We start from the raw sequence: 21,043 nt of genomic DNA on the forward strand, positions 1-21,043 counted from the left end.
TTCGACTGTACACGGTAATTTAGCAGATTAAGCGATGCGCCGTACGTCCACGAGATAACGCGTACGAAAAGCCGCGCCGCGTCTCCTCCCTCTTTCCACAATGTTAACCCCTTTTTCGCCGGAAGATAGAAGGAAGAACTTTCAAGACGCAAGTTACGCGAAGCTTCACTCGAGAATTCCTTATGACATTGTTTAAATTTTAGTCGCCATCTGCCTATCAAAGAAAAATAAAAGAAAATTTACCGTACAGAAAATATGACCAAGTATTTTCTTTTTACGCGTTCGCTGAGACAATGTCAATTATATAAACCTCCAATTTAATGTTATTTAATTCAAACTTTTTATACACAGAGCGATCCTAAAATTCTCTGGAGATAAATTCTTCAACCCAATTTTAACGCGATTATTTTGGTTAATTAAAAATCGACATTTTATCAACAAATCCAAGCAAAATTCACGGTACGTATAATTTTCAAATTAAGATTGCAGTTTGCATATTTGCTTTTGACATGCAATTAGATAAAAAAAAAAAAATTATTGTTCATTCAAATTCAAATAGATTCAAATAGACTTGATTCTTTTGTTGAATATTTCATCTCGAACTATATTGTTTGTTAGAATAAAGTTGGAACCGTGCATTAATTGCGATCAGCATTTTAGACATTTATTCCGCAGTCCAGATATAATCTACTTTCGCTCATACAATTAGTTTGCCCGACGTAAAGTAAACATTCTCCTTTATCATTAATTATTCGCTCGCCAATCTCATCGACTACTGCGATCAAATAATTGATTCAACGTGATCAAACAAGGCAACGGAATTATTCGGCGTATTGAAATCATCCTGAATATTTATATTATTCCCTGTAAAAACGATAACATATTTTTCAATCATTTATAATAGATGTAACAGCAAATGAATTATGCAGCTTGTATTTTGCAAAATTGGATACTTCACATATGACGCTGATAATTATAAAATTGAAAATTGTAGAAATTTACGATTTTATTTCTTATTTAAAATAATTGCATTGATAAGCAAATAAACATGTATAAGCATAATATTTTTTATTTCTATCATTATTTACTATTTAAATAAAACTTTACTTTTAATGGTGCAAATATCCAATTGTCACATCGAGAAATAAATAAATTTGTATTTGCTTGAAATTTGTAATTGCTTGCAAAGATCTAGATAGTTTTTTAATCTACGTTACGAAAGCGAAACAGCTGATTATATCGATAAACGATTTGACTTAATATTGATATTAATATTTCGTCGATTTTTCTTTTTCTAAACTTTTCCTAAGTCAAGCCACATGTATGCTTCTTCTCAGACAAGATACAAATATCTTATCATTATCATATAGTGACATATAAAACTTGACTTAAATTCATACATCTTCATCATTTAATTGAATGGACGAGAAGAGCTTTTGATAAACCACTTAAGGTTGTAGAACCATGTCTCTGATCAAGCATAGTCCACTCCGATCGAAATACAGATCACGTAGATCCATTGTCAACAAATCTGGTGCCTTGTATCGAGGCGCATTTGCCGCTGTTATACACGGTGCCTAAATACGGAGCGTCCTTGCTTGATTACTCCTTTGATCCTCTCCGCCGCATTTCCCTCATTAAGTTACGCCACGTTAAGATCCTGCCGTATCCTGTAAATTTATCGTCGCGAAATGCATTTCCGCATCGAACAAAGCCTGTGGCTTAAATTTTATTATGGCGATTACGCGGAACGGACTATAATGCACCGTGAATAAAGCCGACGTCATACTGTAGATGGAATAATATCTTTCCTGTATGTGACCACTCGTATGGATATAGTCTCCTTCTATAGCAATATGTCAATAATTTTGAATTTACTTTTTCCTAAGTATCTCGAATACAAATATATATTTGAAATAATTTCGATTATAATCCAATTATAATGTTTTTTAAGTTTCTCTCAATTAAATTTTAAATTGGATTTTAAATTTTAAATTTTAGAATTTTTATTTTAATTGTTAAAAAAGAGAAAGAAAGAGAGAGAGAGAGAGAGAGAGAGAGAGAGAGAGAGAGAGAGAGCAATTATTTAATATTGAATATTCAAAAGTTGCAACAGATGTCGACCACGAAGTCTTCTCGAAGGAAAAAAAATCTATCCAAATTAATTAAAGCGTCTGCACAGTTTCAGCATGAACATTTTATACAACATTATATACAATACTTAATTAATTAGTTAACTATATGATACTTCATTATGGAACTTTGCAAACTTTGTTAAACTATAATTACATCACAGTGCTACGTAACTATCTGCATCGAGTGAATCAAACCCGAGGCAGTTCTCGTAATGTCTGTCGGGCATGCCTGTCCTTCGTTATTTAGTTCCGAGGGAATTTAGTGGACCAAGTGATATTACCAACTCGAGGATTATTTAGAAGCCTGCGACCGCAAGATCCCACAAATTCTGGCGCGCAAGGTGCGAGCGCAATACACTGCACGCTACCGTATTACAGATGGCATATTTACGAACATATGTTTCACAGAGAAATCGACATATTCGCCGGATATGACATCTTTCAATACTTCCTACTATTTTCCCATGTACATCCGTCATGCGACTGATTAATATTTCTTTCCCTTTCTTTCTTTCTAATACGATGTGAATTAACGTGCATATTAATATTAGTTCTATGGAATAATAGTCTTGGTTGAAAATCTAATAATGCACTGTCGATTTTACGTGAGCGATATTGTGTATTGAAAAAAATGTGCGTGTCGAAAAAATTTCAAGAGCGTATTTTCAACACACACACACACACATACAAAGGTCGGACGCAGCAATATATTTCTGCGGCTCTGCTATTCACCTGTGAATGGCATCACAGTTATTGCCTCGCGCTACGTCTCTCATTATTATCTGATATTACGTTTTGGCAAAAAAAAGAACAGACATACCGAAATTTAATTAAAAATTAAATTATGCCAGATTCTTCTCGCAAAATATATAATCGCATTATAAGTATTGCAGCATGTAATTTAAATTGAATATTTAAATTAGTATTTATTCGTAAATAGAAGATTTTTTTCTTTTACATTCGTTGAAAAATATCGCAAAGTTGTTAACGTTCAGACGAATATCTTATTTATAAATAATATTTTATGGAGAGCAAACACATTTACGTGATCCTTTTGAGAAATTCTATCTCAGAGAAAATATTTATAATTATTCCACGAGAAATGTCAGAAGCTGTAAAATGTTTAAGATTTGTTGTTCAATTCGTCAAAGAAAATCGCCCAAGCGTTACCCAAGTTTTGTGCAAACCTTCCGAAACTCTCTCGCATTAACAAGACGCGATTCGTTCGCCGAGAAAACATTCGAGCAAAAATATAAGCGCGCCATGTTATTCCATCTCTACTTAGAGTTTTACAGTGTTTCATCGCAAAGTGAATGCGAAACACGTGCCATCGCAGCACCTGGACAAACTACGGTTAAAGGAGACGAGGAGATGGAGATCGTTGGTAGTGTTTCCTCGGGAACGGTGTCTCGTGAACTAGAAATCCATGTCTATTCATCCGTGAGATGATATCGTAGACGTATCGCTCGCGATTTCTCCGCTTCCCCTCCCTACGCGAAACTCTCCCTCATGCAACTCGGGAAAAATCAACGACGACAGGGATGAGTAGAGTACACGACAGAACACGGGATATCGTTGCAGTTCCGATAAAGCGCGCCGCCAGCCGGAAAATATTTCATAACAGGTACGATCGTGCTCTCCTTCAGATATGCGATTCGAAGCAGTAAGATAGAAAAAGGCTCCAAAATTCGTCTCTCCTTATTTTATCATCCGTTAGATTTTGAATTTGTATCGTTTATATCGTAAAAATTGATTCCGAATCGATGAAAAAAAATCTCAATAAATTATGACCGAGAATTCCAACACCATTCGTCAATCTGCCATCTCTCTCAATGCAGAGCAACAAGTGTTAGTAGTGTCGCGTGAGTATTAAAAGATTAAATATATATGGAGTATGTGTAGAATACGAATCTTTCTTCCTTTCCATCATCTCCTTGTCGAAGGATAGCAGATCCGCAAAAATAAATAAAAATAAATAAATAAATAAATAAAGTTATTCGAAACGCATCTCTCGAACACGCTCAAAGGTATTCCGAAATATAGTAGATTGTATGTGTATATGTTATACACATGCCTGTTTTGAAAATAGACATAAAGATACGCGGACTGTCAATCTTGCTCGCGTGTTCATCCAGTTGCCTCCGAGAGACTTTTGTTGCGACTCGAAGTGACGGATCGGAAACATATCCAAGTCAATGTTTTATTCGTCTCCTTTCATTTATACGGAATATACAACATCGCCCGCGCGATATCGTCAAGTAATGCATCGCCCGTCGAAGGTTCAACGAACCGCACTATGTACGAACGTCGCGTCGATAAACAATTTCGGTAACTTCGCGCAAAACTCGCTCTCACACGGTTATCGGTATGCGCGTTATCGAGTGTGTACTCTTTTTATTACAATGCAAACGAAGCGCGCGGATGGTTCGTTAGAGGTTTTCTAAAAACAACCCGATTGTACTTCGAGAGATAAGCGCCGGTCGATCTATTCTCACTTGACGGTGCACTTGGCGTTAAATGCAAATATTTTTTAGCATATACAGTTATATAGCGACTTCTCTACACATTAAATATATATATATATATATAAATGAAAATATTTCAGATAAGAAGAAGAGCAGATTCAAACGCTAAATGTAATATATAGTGTGTTTTGCTTAGAGTCTCTTTCAATATGTATTAAATTTCCCAGAAATTTCATATGTGCTCTATATATACGACGCTGTCGTCAAACTATCCATCATCAGTAATTAACTTTAATCAGGCACAATTATGAAGGCCAAATTCATAACAGAATTTTGTTTCAGAGTAAACTTTAACAAGAAAATTTTATATTAATAATGTTACATTCAGAATAAAAAGTATTATCTGTAATGTTTCTAATTTTCAATTTCAAATTAAAGTTCGCTAAATATCATTTTACGAAATATACGAGAAATATTTCATTTCACTTTAAAAATCAGTTTTTGCTTCTAATTATGAAATTCGTTATGCTTGTGTGTTGCCCGCGTTATGTATAATATATTAATATATTTTTTTACATATGCAATATAGTGTCCATTATTAAAAGCAAAAGAAACTAAATATGTCGTCCTATTACGCAAACATGTTTGATTCAATAAATTAATTGCGCTCTTTCACACAAAAAAATAAAAAATATTTGCTTGTAAACATAAAACAATAAATTTAACGCCTATCGGGTGCGCTTTTTTATCAAGTATCATTAAAGTGAATGGTCTTAATCGTATAAATGTACCGCGTGACCAAGTTGAAATTTTACGAAAACTTTATTCGCGCAAACGAGTAAAAGGATTATTAATGTGAATATAGAGAATTAAAGCTTTTCCTGTCCTCGAAAGTTTCTCAACACGCCTCGTTAAACTTGTACGGTAACATTGTACATTCTTGCAATTTCTCGTTGCAGTTTCAAATGGCTGGTTCCTCGCTTTTCAACATTTTTCCAATATATGTAGATGTATGTATAACAACGAATCTATTCGGATTTTGTGTCATTTTTTTCTGTATTTTCTGTGGCAAGATGTTAAATCGCGAGAAAGATGATAAAATCTTGCAGTAGATAAATAAGAGCAAGGAGAGATTGTAAAAACGCGAAAAGGCAAAATTCAAAGATGTAACATATTGGATTCTCGTTATTCTTTTGCAGCTTTTCATTTACTTGGCAATATGCTCGATAATAATAAATATAAGTAAACACGCAAAGAATGCTCCTGTCTTTGCTTGTTTAACAGAAAAAAAACCTTTCCGAGTTCGCATATTTGTAAAATAGAATGTATAATTGTTTAACATGTTAGAGGTTTTAAAATTTTTCAATAATAAAATAATATTTCAAAATTATAATATAGTATTGTAATACCAAAATTGTATACATTATATATTTGATATTAAATTAAAAAGCAGCAAAAAAGATATTAATAATCCAATAATAAAAATCGTTTATATAAAAATGATAAAAAAGACAGTTTTTTTATGAAAAATATCCAATAAAAACAATTTATTAGATATTTTTTACGGAATTAATATTTTTCATAATTGTAATTTTTTCCTTCTTTTATGTTCACAGAAGGCCTACAAAGATATAATTACTACTATTAATAATATAAAGATAACCGACAAAATTTATATTCCGATTTATGTAAGCATTGAAAAATGAAAAGATTACTTCCACGTATAATTTAATGTTGAAAAATACAAAGCGAATTCATAATATTCATACAATATCCACATATCGTAAAAATATCAATAATTTTATAACTGAGTTAATTGACTCAATAAAAAAATCGTTATATATAGTTAAAAGCAGAAATATGGTTTTATTAAAATAAAAATATTTTATTTTGTATCAACGATAACAAAGCTAATATAAAACTTTAGGTACTAGTGCATGTTATAAAATGCTTTCAGTACATTTATTTTGAGATAATGAACCAAAACTCACACATTTTATGTATTTTTTATTTTTATTTATATTTCATAATTAAAATGCATTATTTGAGAACGTAGGATGAAAAACCAGATTTTTAGAAAAATAATAATTAGGTTTCAAGTTTCATACGATAATGCAAAATTTTTACAAAATTTGTATCGGTTGAATAAAAATATAAACGTATCTACTCAATTTTCTTTTTTTGTAAAAATGCAATTAATTATCTTTAAAAAATTATTCAGCTCTTCGATTAATATCTTTTATAATACTTAATCGACAGTACATTGCATGTTGTCATCAATAAAGCATTACTGTTTTAGATGAGCCTTGAAATAATTGCTCGATCCTACGACATGACGTCATGCACATATCTGACGAATGAAATCTTCTTCTTTATTCGATAAAAACTTGCGATACACCATAACTGTGCAATATCACAGAAAATGCATCTATCGTCGCACGACAACTTTCTACAATTCACATCGCCTCTCAACTCGTGCAATCGTTGCCTCTCATTGGCGCACTCATGACTCGGTTCAAGTATACTTCGTATATAAAGCGCCTTAGGAATCGCAATTTTGCAAATTAAACGAAAAAAATTGTGTTGCATTTATCGTCACATTCACTTAGGAAGTACCATGATAAAGTAACTTATCATAGTAATGTATAATGAATGAAATAATATCACAGGAAAAATATGTCGCCACAAGAATGTAGCACACAACAATTTTTCAGATAGCTAACAAGTTCTCGTCAATCTAATAATTATAATAATTAATATAGGAAAAATTTATTTCCAAGACAGAGGGTAAGAGGGAGAAAGGAAATGCACATAATTAAAAGAAATAATATCATCCCCAATTCGATAAAAGAAAAGCGCGCGTGCAAGAGATATCAGAAGTTTTTGTCTAAAGAAATTCTTTATAATGTTGCTTGAAACATAATATGAAGGAAGCGAATCGCTAAATATCTAATTATTATTGATGCAAGTCGCAGATTACGGCGTACAGAATGTGTATAACGTCATCATGGGTTTTAAAATATTAATCGGTACAATTCGGGAGGCTTATCAAAACGAGGCTTATCAAAACGTACACTGAAGAGAGCGTCGCGTGTCTCATTGTGTGTCTCTTATCGTATCACATCGCAAACGTCGCGCGGATGCGACGACACACTAGTCCTAGGTCTCCTTCATCGGAGAGTAAGAAAAATAGGCGGGTTATCGGCGTTGAAAACGGCTCGACGCGACGCGACGCGACGAGCATTCTCGCGTCTCCGCGCGGCAATTTCGTGAGTTCTCTGTTTTCAGCGATCGCGTATAAGTGTAACGCGCGAGATAACGCGAGTACCATAAGGTGGAAAACGTTATTTCCTCGACTATATCGCCTTTCATTACGTAACTCGACATAGAAATTATTCCTATGACGATGAATAACCATTCTCGACAAGAGAATGAGACTGAAAACATGAGCGCGCGCGATTTTTCTCTCAAGTGCATTGCGATCGAGATGAATTGAGTAAGAGATTTTATTTGACAAGTATACAAATGTTAGAATCTACGATTCATATATTTCTATATCACGCCATTCGGCGCCAAATGTGTGATTCATATAAGGTAAATAAAATTGTAAATTAAAGGACCGCTAAATGCAGAGTATGCAAATGGATTTATGTAAATAAGATCGGAATGCGTGCGATAAATATGGTAGAATATTTGCGAATTAATAGTGTCTCGCGATTAAAACAACTAATGCGAGCGAATAACACTTAATAGCAAATAGCAATAACGCTTTATTCGAATTTAATTTTGTCAGTCGGTCCAAAATGGACAAATGTCGCTCCTAAAGAGACTAAAGTATTAGTATTTATATTTTGTGCTCATCTTTCACTAATTCAGTTTTGTTTACGCATGAAAAAATCCATGCGTATACATATAATCTTTAATTTTCATCAACTCAAATATTATTTCACTAAAAGAGTACGAATTATAATTTTTGATAAATTTATAGTAAAATACACCGAAAAAACATATAATAAAAGAGATTTAAGATACTTCGTCGAGTTATTAATTATTAGTTACTAATATCTTTTATCGCCAATTGTATTAATTTTTTATAATTATTTTAACTTTTTTATATATCACATCGTAAATGGAAAAAAAAAAGTGATCAAATGAGCGATCATTCGAGGAAGACGAGTATATCCGAAACAATACCCTTCTTACGGAATCAAGAGAAGTGGCTGCTCCCTACTTTATCAAAGAAATTTCGTGGACCGAATGATCCCACACTGAAACATGAATAGAAGCGAAATTTCCCATATTGCGTAAACGGAATTCACGAGCGGAGGCAGAGCACACTCTTAACAGAGGCGTGTTTAAAAAGCGAGAGTCGATCCTAATGAGAGACGAGTTACGTGTCTATCGCAGGCATAACACGATATCTCCGCGGTCTATGATGCAAAGAACACGGCGAAAATAGCATTCACAGCGTGTCCCACTCATGTATCCTACATTTGCCCATTACATCACATTGCACTGTGAAAAATTACAACAAACCTAGTATGGTATAATTTAACTTCGCCGCGCCTAAGAGATCGCATGATTCGCATCGATTATGTGCACAATAACAGTATAACACGTGTGTATAAACCGTTGCGAGATTGTATAACGGGAAAAATGTGTTTCGAGTAAGCATACGAGTGGACCGAAAAGAGCAGGAAAGAGACGATAGACACAATTGTCAAGTTTTATCACGACAAACACGATATGAATTTTATTAAATGCGCGGCAATGGGAGCGCTTATTTGATAAGAGTAATTGATATACGCGTTCTACCGAAAGTAAATCCAAATACCGTTCTATTCGATATTTTCAGTTAGATGACTCGAATTCCACTGATAACAGTCAAATATTACGTATATCAAATGTATTACCGTTACATCTCTCGAAAAGAGCGAAATCGAAATCAGCGGCACACACATCATGTTACGCGGTTCGTTATGAAATAGCCGAACTGTTAATTGATTGATAAAATTATCGAATGTAACGTCAGCGTAACTGCTACATTTTACATATGCAAATTACACGTACATTATTTTCAATCGGAATTAAACATTGTGAGATTTTATTCCATCACATCGTATCAATTTATACCGTTGTACACGAAAATATAATAATATAATTAAACAAAATAATCAATTCACGAATATAGAATTTCAATGTAATATTCAGGGATCTAAAAATAAAAGAATCCATAATTCATTAGTTTAAAAGTTCAAGGTGTTCATATTCGTGAAATGCTTTGCGAGCCGCGGATTTAAATATAATATCTATACAAAGGTCTTCTTCGACAATACAATATAACGTAAAATGCGCACTCTAACTGAATAAAAAAAAAATCGAAATAAATTCTGTTACACTGTTTGTGCGCCTGAATAAGTGGAGTTAAACCTTTATGCGACGTATAAAAGCGAACGACAGGGCGCATCGACAATTACCAATAAAAACGAAGAGAGAATAGTATATATGTATATACATATGTATATATATATATATATATATATATATATATATATATGCGACACATCACGATTGTATACAATTGTTTTACAGCTCGGCTTTTCACGGTACGATTTATATCGCCGTTGGCTTTCGCGCGACTGCTGTTTTACCGCGACTACGTCGCCGGAAGTGGTCCTTTTTACACAAGAGGCCGGAATAACGTCAGGCCGTTATTCCTGGCGAGAGGAAAAACAACCGTAAACGCGTTATCTTCGATTGTGCGCACAATCCTAGATATTAATCCGATAGCTTTCTGTGAGTTTTACTAACATGTAGAGAAGCGGCAAAGTTTTCATTTCCGAGAAACTCTCTTGTGCGCTCCCAATTAGAAAGAATTAGAAATTTATTATAGTATTTATTAAAGTATAATAAAATAAATTATTAATTTATTAATATGAAAAACTGATTTTAGGCGACAAAAAAATTTATTATCGCACTAATTTGACACATCGATTTATATCACTCGTTTACGAGCTTCGGAAAATTCTCCGAGGAATTTCTATACGACTGGAAAAATTAGAAATTTGTTTTATTAAGATAAATTATTTGCAAGAATATTAGGTGGGAGAGAATTTTTTTCATGCAATTCGAAAGAGAAATTTATTCAACCTGCGGGAAATTTTGAAGATTTAAAGTTGTGACAACTCCATAATATGATCGTGCGACACGTGTAACTTTATTTCCTTAGGGAGAATAAAAACCGACACGATGCGATCGTTCCACCATCGTTGCGAGGATTTTATGACGGTTGTGTACGAGCTCCTGTCACCGCTATCATTACTTTTTTCTGCTCGCCATTCATTAAATTTTATTACCCTCGTGTCCTTTTCACTCTTGTTTAATAACGCAACAGCAACGCCTTCGAACTTTAGGCATTTTGCTTCTTAGAAATATCTCGCTTTACCGATTGACGAAATAAGCAAAGAGTTTACACAGAGCAAACCCGATGCGAAAGTCACCGCACGACTGATCGTTGATCTCCTTTCCGTTAACGGTACGCAGATTTTTATGAGAATTCCGCGCTATGACGTACATCTCGACAACACTGACGGGCGCGTAATTGCATGTTATCAGCGTTGACCTTTATTGACGTGATTCTAATTGCCTCGTAACATATTAAAAGCACTGCGTAGCAAAAATATTCATTAATATAATACCTCAACTTTTTCTTTATAAAATTTGGAAAGATAACATTCTGAATTAATAAACATACACATTTTATAATTTTTTATTTTTATTAAAAGATTATTTCGTTGACTCATATCTCATTTATTTCGATAGTAAAATTTATGTAAAAATTTATTCCGAATAAACAAATTCTTTTCCCGTCTTTCGCATGGAAATAAAATAATTGACGATTAACGCAAACAATTTAATATTTTACCCAAATATAATTGCTTTCGCTATATTTCGTCTTAAAACCTAGGAAGCGCAGTAAATAAGCTTCCGCATCGATATATTCGGGCTATCCAGTTATAAAATGCACCGTTTATATTTTCGTATCCTTCCCTCCTCGCTATAACGCGTTTCTAGTTCACATTCAGCCATGAACACCTCGGCTTATTGGGCGGGCAGAATACGGTAAGCGGCATCGTCGACACGAAGAGGTTGTGCGAGCGTATATATATATATATATATACGTACCTGCCGCAGATGCACGTGCCAGCTCGTGAGGATACACGCTGACATTACACATCTGTATGTGTGTGAGAGTGTTTTCACGCGCGTCACACATACGAGAGATATGCGCGTTGATATATGGCAATGCACCGAGTGCACCACATATATGGACCGTATGTACATAGGACGTTGGACAGCCGCGTATGTGGTTAGGACTGTGCACGACATGCGTGACAGAAGCATCTATGTACGACCGCGCAATGCATATACAAACGTATGGAGGTGCACCAAAAATAATGCATATATACATATGTAACAATTGCGCGCGCGCAAGAAAACTTTTTATTTTATATTAAAAAAAAAATATATATATATATATATATATCATTCGCGCGCGAGTACTTAGTGTTTAGGAAGGTAGTTAATAATTTTATGTTGTAGTGTTCAAGTGTGTAGTATTCAAGAATAGTTTATACACCGTCCTTTTTCTCTTCTTTTTTAAATTGTAAATTTAAAATGTTTTTGATTTAATTTTACTAAAACGAGAGTTCAATGTTTTTTTTTCGAAAGTTAAAAAGCATAAATAAATAATAAAACTTTATTAGTTATTTATTTTTAATTATTACTTTATTAGTTATTTACTTTTATAAATATTTCACTTGTAAATTAGTCTGCAATATATGAAAAGATATTTAAAATGGAGTAATTACTGCGAAATAAATGAAAAGTAGCTCGCTGAAGTTGAAATATATATACTTTATATATTTACAAACTAGTTAATCAGTGAAAATTTAAATTGGTAATTTTTAATTTAGATTCTTATTAATTTCTTAATTTATATATTTTGTTAATTGCGTACAACATTTAACTAAGGTAACTAAGTTAACTTTTAACTAAGTTAAAAAATTATAACGAACTTTCATCTGTCATTTATCGTGTTGCTTAAAGACATACACTAATGGACGTGTCTCTCTTCGGGAGTCTTTTTATTCAGTCGCACGTTGCGATCCGTTAGCACATCCTCTGGGTCATCGACCATATGGCCGCTACGCGTAGGAGATCGCGCACAGATAGCGATGGCCCTCGACCCGATACTCTCGCTTGCGAATTTTCCAAGCACCGCAAGCACAGACGCTTGTTAAGGTGATTTCGTGTCCTCAGAATTGTTAGCATCGCCGCGAGTCTTGCACAAGAGCTTGCTTGTATGCCAAAATGTGTTTGAATGCACACAACTATATTATACATATATGTATTGCTAGACAATTCTTGAGAATAATTCTTTAGAATAAATAAAATTTAAATCTTTTAGCCATATATGCAACAAACATTAGGAAGGCTTAATATGTCGTCGATTATTCGATACGTTGCGCGAGAGTATCGGCGTCATCACTACTCGCGAATATCCTCCGGCGAATCCTGACCTCGCCTCGAGAGAAGAGAGAGAAAGAGCTCTCGCGTGGTATTCCAACTCGAGATACCTCTTCGAGTAGAAGAGATACTTTCAGTACGAGCGCGAATCTCCCGGGAGCGTACGTTATACAAGGCGTTCTCAATGAAAAATACGTATGGACATGCTGCTTGGACATTTGAAATGAATTTTTTTCACGTTAAAACAAAGAAAAATATCTTTATAAACGTATATTTAAAATACGCAAAAGTGTTTGATAATATCAGCTAAATAGAAATGAAATGAGTGATTTGTAATTAAATTATAAATATTATAATATGTCATAAAATTAATTAACATTACAATTGGTACAAATACAATACATATTCTCATATTTGAACAACACCCTGTATTGATATTCATTTAAAAGCTTTCATATGCACAGAATTTGAAATTTACATGCAAACACCAACGATCCAAGCTGAAGTTTAATGTATTACTTGTATTTTTACAGTGTTTACAAAAATTTGCGATGTTTTTGCGAACAATTCTTGAATCACCCGATTGATGTAACATGCTTTTTTCACAGCATCCCGTGTATGTAGTGTAATACCGACAGAAATCCACCAACGCTAAGTTCTGTCGGATCTCCCAGCCGACCCTATGATAAATTACTTTCCAGACACCCATACATCTGTTTCAGTAGTTTCGGATTCTATCTATCATATTCAATGCGCATTGAACCAGGAGAGTGTGCGTTTCGTTACGAGAGCCACGAGATCAATGCATGAGTTTATGCATTTTTTTTTCCGTCGTCGCACGCAAGTTATTTTTCGCGGGAATGCAATCATGATCATGTGCCTTTGGTCAATTAGCCGCTACGGTTTGCAATTAAAGAATCGAACTTCGTATCGCGATTTTCGCAGGAGCGAACGTTGCAAATCCGAGCGTATTATTGAATTCGAAGCGCGAATACGCATTTGACGTCGCGATTTAATCGAGCGAATACGTGCCGCGATTTGAATATCCAATTTGATTTTTCAATTCGTCGATACTATATAATCCCTATTGGAAATTCGTCGTTTGATAGTCGCCGCACGACAAAAATCGCGGAAGAATTTATGTTAGAAGAAGTCTCGGAAGACACGTTACTCACGTACGCAATAAACGCGCGCCTCGTCTGCTGTATTTCCGTCTACGATAAAGGTGAAGCGACATACCGGAGTAACGGTTTAAGCTAACGTTGCCTACACGGTATATCATCGAGATTCCAGGATCGTCTCTAGTCAGGGACGGTACGCTCTAATCAAACATTAATCTTGGAGATTTTAATAAAAAATTATTTTAAAATTATTGTAAAAAATTCAAAAATTAATATCATACAAAATTTTAATATACGGAATATCTTAGCCATTTTTTTTTAACTACAAATTCTTTAGTCAATTCAATTTTTAAGCAAATGTAAGAATCTTAATTTAAAATTTGGTTATTAAAACATTTGTTCCGTTTATTCAAAATTAAAAATTAAGAAAAAAATAACAATGCTATTTCAATAATTTTTCAGTGCTCTTTTCATTAATCGGAGAATTATCGGCATAGTTTTTTTTCTACGAACAAGCTGATTGACGATATATCTTTAAAATTATGAAAATATTAACAAAGTAAATTACAGGATATTGCAATTACGTGTTAATTTAAATCGTGCCTTACTTTCATATTAATTTCGTTTCAAGCGCAAAGTAATATCGATAGAACAGACCTGGAACGCGACCACACTTAATTTAATAACTACTATATACGGGCGCGTGAGATTGAATTTATGAAGTCGCAAACTTCCAATTTTACGTCCTAACAAGATTACAAGTTCACAACCTTTTCGTTCCGGAAAAGTCGAAATGGCGCGAGACGTCTCATATATAGAACGCTCCTAAAAGCAAAATCCTTTAATTGATTCTAATAAGAGACGCAATAATCTCTCCTGATATTTCATCCTTGTGCTCCTTTTATTTTATACCTAATGTCAAAAATTTAACGAAAATTATCTATTCTAATGAAATAATAATATAGTGACATACAGTGTCTAGAATAGTCAATCTTCTAAAGTTGATTTCTTTAAAATTGATAATATCATGGAAGGAGCATTTTAAATTTCAAATTTTTATCTTTTTAAGTTTTAATATTTTAGAGTAATTGAGACTCAAATTAAAATTTTATTAAAGATTATTTCATATTACATAATAAATAATATTGCATTATTTATAAGCGTCTCTATCGATTAATTCGAAATAAGTTCATATATTGTAGTTTCTCAAAATTATTAACATGTCAATATTCTTCTCTCTCTCTAATGGAAAAAAATCAATATCATATTTTATAAAAAATAACATTACGCATTCATTTTTCATTAACCTTTGTATTACGGCTATAAAATCTGCGAATATATAGTAGGTAAAAGCCCCGATTTCAATTTTAATGATAGATCTTTTACGAAAAATGTGCGTGATTCAATAATAATTAGCCTTAAATTAGCCGTAAATAATAATTAGCCTTAAAACACTTTTAAAAGCGCGACAAAATGTCTGCGCGTAATGATCGTACTAGTTTATATATCAAACACCGTGAGAGATATCTATCACGCGGGCTCGTTTGTAGCTCTCCCGTATAATCACGACAATCAAGTGCCTATTTCAGCAATACAATCAAGGCGACGTATTGTTTGATTAGTCTGACAAAGACACACGACGCTAATAGACATCTTAATGACGATTCTGCTGAATGTGGGTAGGTCAAATTCATAGACAGCCCTCTGCATTCAAGATGGGACAATCAAAAAATTGTAGTAGCCCGTTTGAATCAATTATCGAGTTAAAAGAACAAATTAAACAGTGGAAAATGAAAAAAATTTCTTTCAACTAAACGATCCATATTCCAAAATAAAATCAATATAAATTTGTTCTAAAAAAAATCTCTCGTAATTTTTTTTTTTTTTGCCAAATTAAATTTATCTCTATTTTCAGTTAAAAATGATTGTTAACATGTTGCAGAAATGCTATGACTTATGTGTGCAAAATTAATATTTAGATAATATGTAAATAATATATTTTTTCGTTCAAAGTTAATTTGTAGACCAATGATAAAAATTTTTTCGTTAATTTGCATTGAATTTACATAAAAAACTTAAAAATGATTATGATTACATTAAATGTCTTCAGCACAAAGCTTCGCTGTCTGCATAAAAAATTATATGCCAAAAATATTTAGTAATCAGCCACGGCAAATAAAGCATTAATATTTTATTTCAAAAAGCTTTATCACAAGTGCGTTAATTTTTTAATGCCGTTTACAATTAACGATCGATATCAATCGCACAAGTCACTAAAATAGCCATGCTCGGCAATATGAAGCTATTTCAATACGCCGAATGTTTACCGATAACGTATTGAGACCAGTTCAATACCGTTGTACTTTCAGTTTCAATTGTTTTAATCGTCCGTTTTGTACTTACATACATATTTGAATACTTTATACTCAAACAGAAATGTTTAACATTGTTATAAGTGTATTCGATTTCCAACAGCGTTAAACATCCAAATTATTACTTGTTTTGCACTCATTTTATGGAAAATATAAAAAATATTAGTATAAAAAACGCTATCAATTACACCGATATCCTAAATAACAAGATATTATTGTAATTGATAACGAATTTATATAATCTCCGATGATTTTCTCTGATATCTAGATCTAAGTGTTAATTTTACGGAGAGACATTTGAAAACGTTGACGCGCGTTTCGAGTAATATAATCGCAACTCTTTCACAGCAGGTCAGTTGAAGTTTCCTGACCCGGGGTCTTTCGTTCCGAGAATGATTCCGTGTTCATTCCTGCATGAACATAAGTCGGGAGATCCCTACCACACGAAATAGACTTTCACCGCGGCGTTCGCTAACGCCTCGATGACGATCGAATGACCTTGCGTGCCTTGAGTACCAGTACTCAGATTACGCGAAATAAACTAGCTCGCTTATGAATCGATGCGAGATAGATCCAAGCTAAGATCTGACAAAGTGCATCGATCGTGAAATGTAAGATTTTTTCAACTGCTCAGGCGATAATGCAAATTTGAAATTATATATTATAACAAGAAATGTAAAAAAAAAAAAAAATATATGCTACAAACAACTCTTTAATCTTTCGATTTTTGTGATGATAATTACGGCAATGTTAATTTACATATAAATTTAATTTCCACGAATCTCTCGAGATTTTAAAAATATATTTAAAATGGAATCTGCAAATATGAAAGTTCACGACTTGCGATGTCATTCATTAGACTCGCATCATTGCAAGGAGAAAGAAAAAAAAAAAAAAAGGCAACACGAAAGGGGCGAAATTTCAAGCCTTGATATTCGGTTTCAATTAAATCCGAGGATTCGCGCGCTTAATGAAAAATGTGCTGGAAACTTTCCGCTTCAAGCGCTCTTCTCCGGGAACGATTATTGCCTGGCGGATGCGCCGCGCCGCGGAGCATTTCTCTCGGAAAGCCGTTTCCTACGGTTTTATAAAGCGATATGCTCAAGTTCTTTCGAAACGCAACGACGAATACCGAAAGCAAAGCTGCTCGTTTATTCTTTATAGTACAGCGTACGAACTCGCTTCCGCGATTTCGCCCCATTTTTAATTCGCGTAACTTTCACACATTCATAAGACGCAACCATTATGCCAGAGGTCTGCACGAAAAGCGACAACGATATTCAGACATATGTGATATTAATGCTTTTTTTACACGAAATATAGTTCCAAATGAAATAAAAAAAACGTATTTAAATTGACGATTAATTAAATGACAGTGCGGAAATTGTCCGAAAAAATTGTTAAAGATAAATAAGTCCTAAATGTTTTAATTTTCAGTACATTTCAATTTTGATCTTTAAATCTTACTCTCCTTTGTATATTCTACAAAATTAAAAAATAAATTATCAAATACGCATGTGTGCATGGTCGGTGAAGAATCAATTCGTGAAGCTAATTAAAGTTATTTTCGAGATAACTAAAATCATACAGAAAACTCAAACTTTGCACTCGAAAAATATCTATAAAGCGTCGTTTTCTTTCTCGCAATATAATTAAAAAAATATTGCAGTATCGACTTGAGCATATTTGTGTTCTCGTGGGGAGATCATGCTCAGGAGAAGGATCGAAAAATCGGCTGGTACCAGCTGGCGGTGACGTTTTACGCGTTGTTATCAAATCAATGGGTGGTAAACGAGGACGCGATCGGTAAACAATGCACCGCGACAGAAAATATTGCACTGCTGCAATGGACCCGTGTAACACTTTGCTTTGTGTAGCACCTCGGCGAGCATGCCGCCGAAATACGTTTGGATAAATATTTGGAAGTGCTTTCCTCTGTATAATATATAAAATCCGCATGCGCAAACGTCAAAAAATGTCGCTTCAATTTGCGCGGTGAACACACGTTATTTTACTTAATTACTACGCACGACGCGAAACGGTCATGATGATTGTTTATGTCCGTTACAATGCGAAGGTAACTTTCAAAGTAGATTGCGTGAAAATCATGACAAAGTTACATACGTGAAAAAGTTCGCGATATTATACACGGTGTCTTCAGAATCGAGATAAACCTCTAAAGTTTATCTGAACAATGAAACACCACGTATACGTTTACAAACATTGGCAAAAAAAAATCATAATTTTTTTAACAGCATATTCTATATACCAATTCTTCTAAATGATTTTTGAATTGTAGAGGAAAAAAAAAATATTTAAATAATATATATATATATAAATCTAAACATAGAAAAAGGGAGGCGAAAGAACGATTTTGAGAACGAGGAGGAAATATATTTTATGGCATTTCTCCCATTATACCATTATTATTTCAAGGATTAACACGCATGGTGCTCTTTCCAAATGGTAGCATATACACAATGTTGCACCAGGAGACCACACGGCGATCTCGGTTCATTATCACGACTGCTCGCGAGGCAAACTTAGACCACGAGTTTCGTAATTGCTACGAGCGAAGTGTTACATCCGCATGAGCGCGAAAACAAGCCGAATTGAGTAAGGCGTTCGTGACCGGCGAAACTTTACATTAACGATATTACACTTCATATAAACAAGATTTTGTCGAGCGGGAGGTGCACATCTTTTAAAAAGCTAGTTTTTCATGACAACTGCATATTCGATTAATTTGCTTCGAAAAAAAAAGAAAGAAGACTGCGTAACATTAAAGTAGAATCTTTACGGCGGATTTGCTAATAATAATAATCAAAAAATGCAAGAAACCAATAAAGAATTATGAAATAATTATAACATGTCGTTATGTCATAATTATATTCCATTTGTGCAAAAATTATAAACGAGATATTGTTTAAATTAAGATAAAAAATATCGGAAATATTATTCGAAATAATAACATTTCAGAAGTTACTTTTAAACATTAGCCATTGTTAATATCAAAAAATTATTCGGATATTTAATTATTCATTGTTTTTTTATGATAAAAATATTTGAACAAACAATGTCTTTTTTATCTTAATCGATTTTATAAAATTTGATAAAATTTATTTGTATACGCGCACGGTAATTTTTATAATGTATTTCTGTTTTTTCTCATAAATTTAAATGATAAATAAATATTAATATATTAATATGTGGACTACAAGTCGAAAATGGTGCTTATGGGCTATACAATGAAAAAGATTAATGAAATATAGAACATAAATGTAGAACACGCGATTCAGAGGCAAATTGAGATATTACAATGCCTGGAAACAGGACAGCTAAAATAAGCATCGATGTGAAATTTTTTTAATATACGCGTCTATCCTCATTTCTGTATCAGATCAACTTATTATTAAAAGAATCTTTAAGTATTTATAATTGATCTTTTCTCAGTGGAAATGTAATTTTTTATCAACTAGTTCTCAATATTCAATATCTTTAGAATTAAAATACTAAAATCTTTTCCATTCTTCAATTTAAGAAATCTGCTATTAACGATAAAAGTAAAATAGAAAGGTTCATAGAGAAAGTCTCTTTCATTCGTACGATCTACCTTACAATATAATTTAATATTTAAATTAGATTTTTAAATTGTATATTATCGAATATAATGATTTGGGTTAATTCTCGTTCAAAAAAAAATCTTCATACAGAAACTGCATGGGATTTAGAAAATCCCAAAATAATATTCATATAATCGCAAAATATATACATAGTTGAAGTAATTCTCTATGCTTAAAACATTAATCCAAATATCTTTTTCTGGAGAAGGAGAAGCGACGAAGGGTGTGATTTTTCATAAATTAGACGTTAAAAATATCATGAATATCTGGTAAATATATTATTTTTTTTTACAGAAATAGAGATAATTATTGAAATATAATCTAGTAAAAACGAATTCAAAATCTATAATCTGCTGTTTCTCCCGTTATACATATCTTCGTAGTCTTCTCCTACATCCATCTATAGATCTATTCGTTTCAATTGCTCTTTCTATGCTTTGTTTTTCTCTTTTCCTTCTCTCACAAAAATTTTACTCAAATATAATTTTTCCATTTTAAATGCAAAAAGTAAAAATAAGTGCAACTAAAACGAACAAATTTTATGTTTGAGCCTGAAGCGATCACGTTACCGCATCGCTGCATGTGCAGGCCTCAAATGCAATCGTTTTATGAAATGAAAAAGGGACTCACCGAACGGCGACGGCTCGTTCCGCGTGTTTGCCCGTCATCCTCGAAGAGTCCTGGGCCGGTCGTTCTGCGTGGGAAGAGTCACGGCGAGCAGATCATTCCAGGAATCCGAACGGCGAGGCCGACGCGCACTAGCCTTCGAAACAGAAGATGTTGTCTTTCGCGAGTTTC

The 21,043-nt window shown here is 33.4% G+C and overlaps 1 protein-coding gene across 2 annotated transcripts in view; it reads right to left on the reverse strand.

The window, feature by feature from the left end:
* LOC126857914 (cadherin-87A) overlaps window positions 1-21,043 on the reverse strand; it is a 173,973-nt gene that overhangs the window by 150,666 nt on the left and 2,264 nt on the right. Inside the window, exon 2 of one of the 2 annotated variants that reach the window (XM_050607802.1) lies at window positions 20,876-21,003. In XM_050607802.1, coding sequence (XP_050463759.1) covers window positions 20,876-20,913 — 38 coding nt within the window. In that variant the 5' untranslated portion in view covers window positions 20,914-21,003. Of the gene's footprint in view, window positions 1-20,875; window positions 21,009-21,043 lie in introns of both variants that reach the window. The other variant, XM_050607801.1, reaches the window with a different exon arrangement.

This window comes from Cataglyphis hispanica, chromosome 23 (genome assembly GCF_021464435.1).
Source record: "Cataglyphis hispanica isolate Lineage 1 chromosome 23, ULB_Chis1_1.0, whole genome shotgun sequence".
Lineage (NCBI taxonomy): Eukaryota > Metazoa > Arthropoda > Insecta > Hymenoptera > Formicidae > Cataglyphis > Cataglyphis hispanica.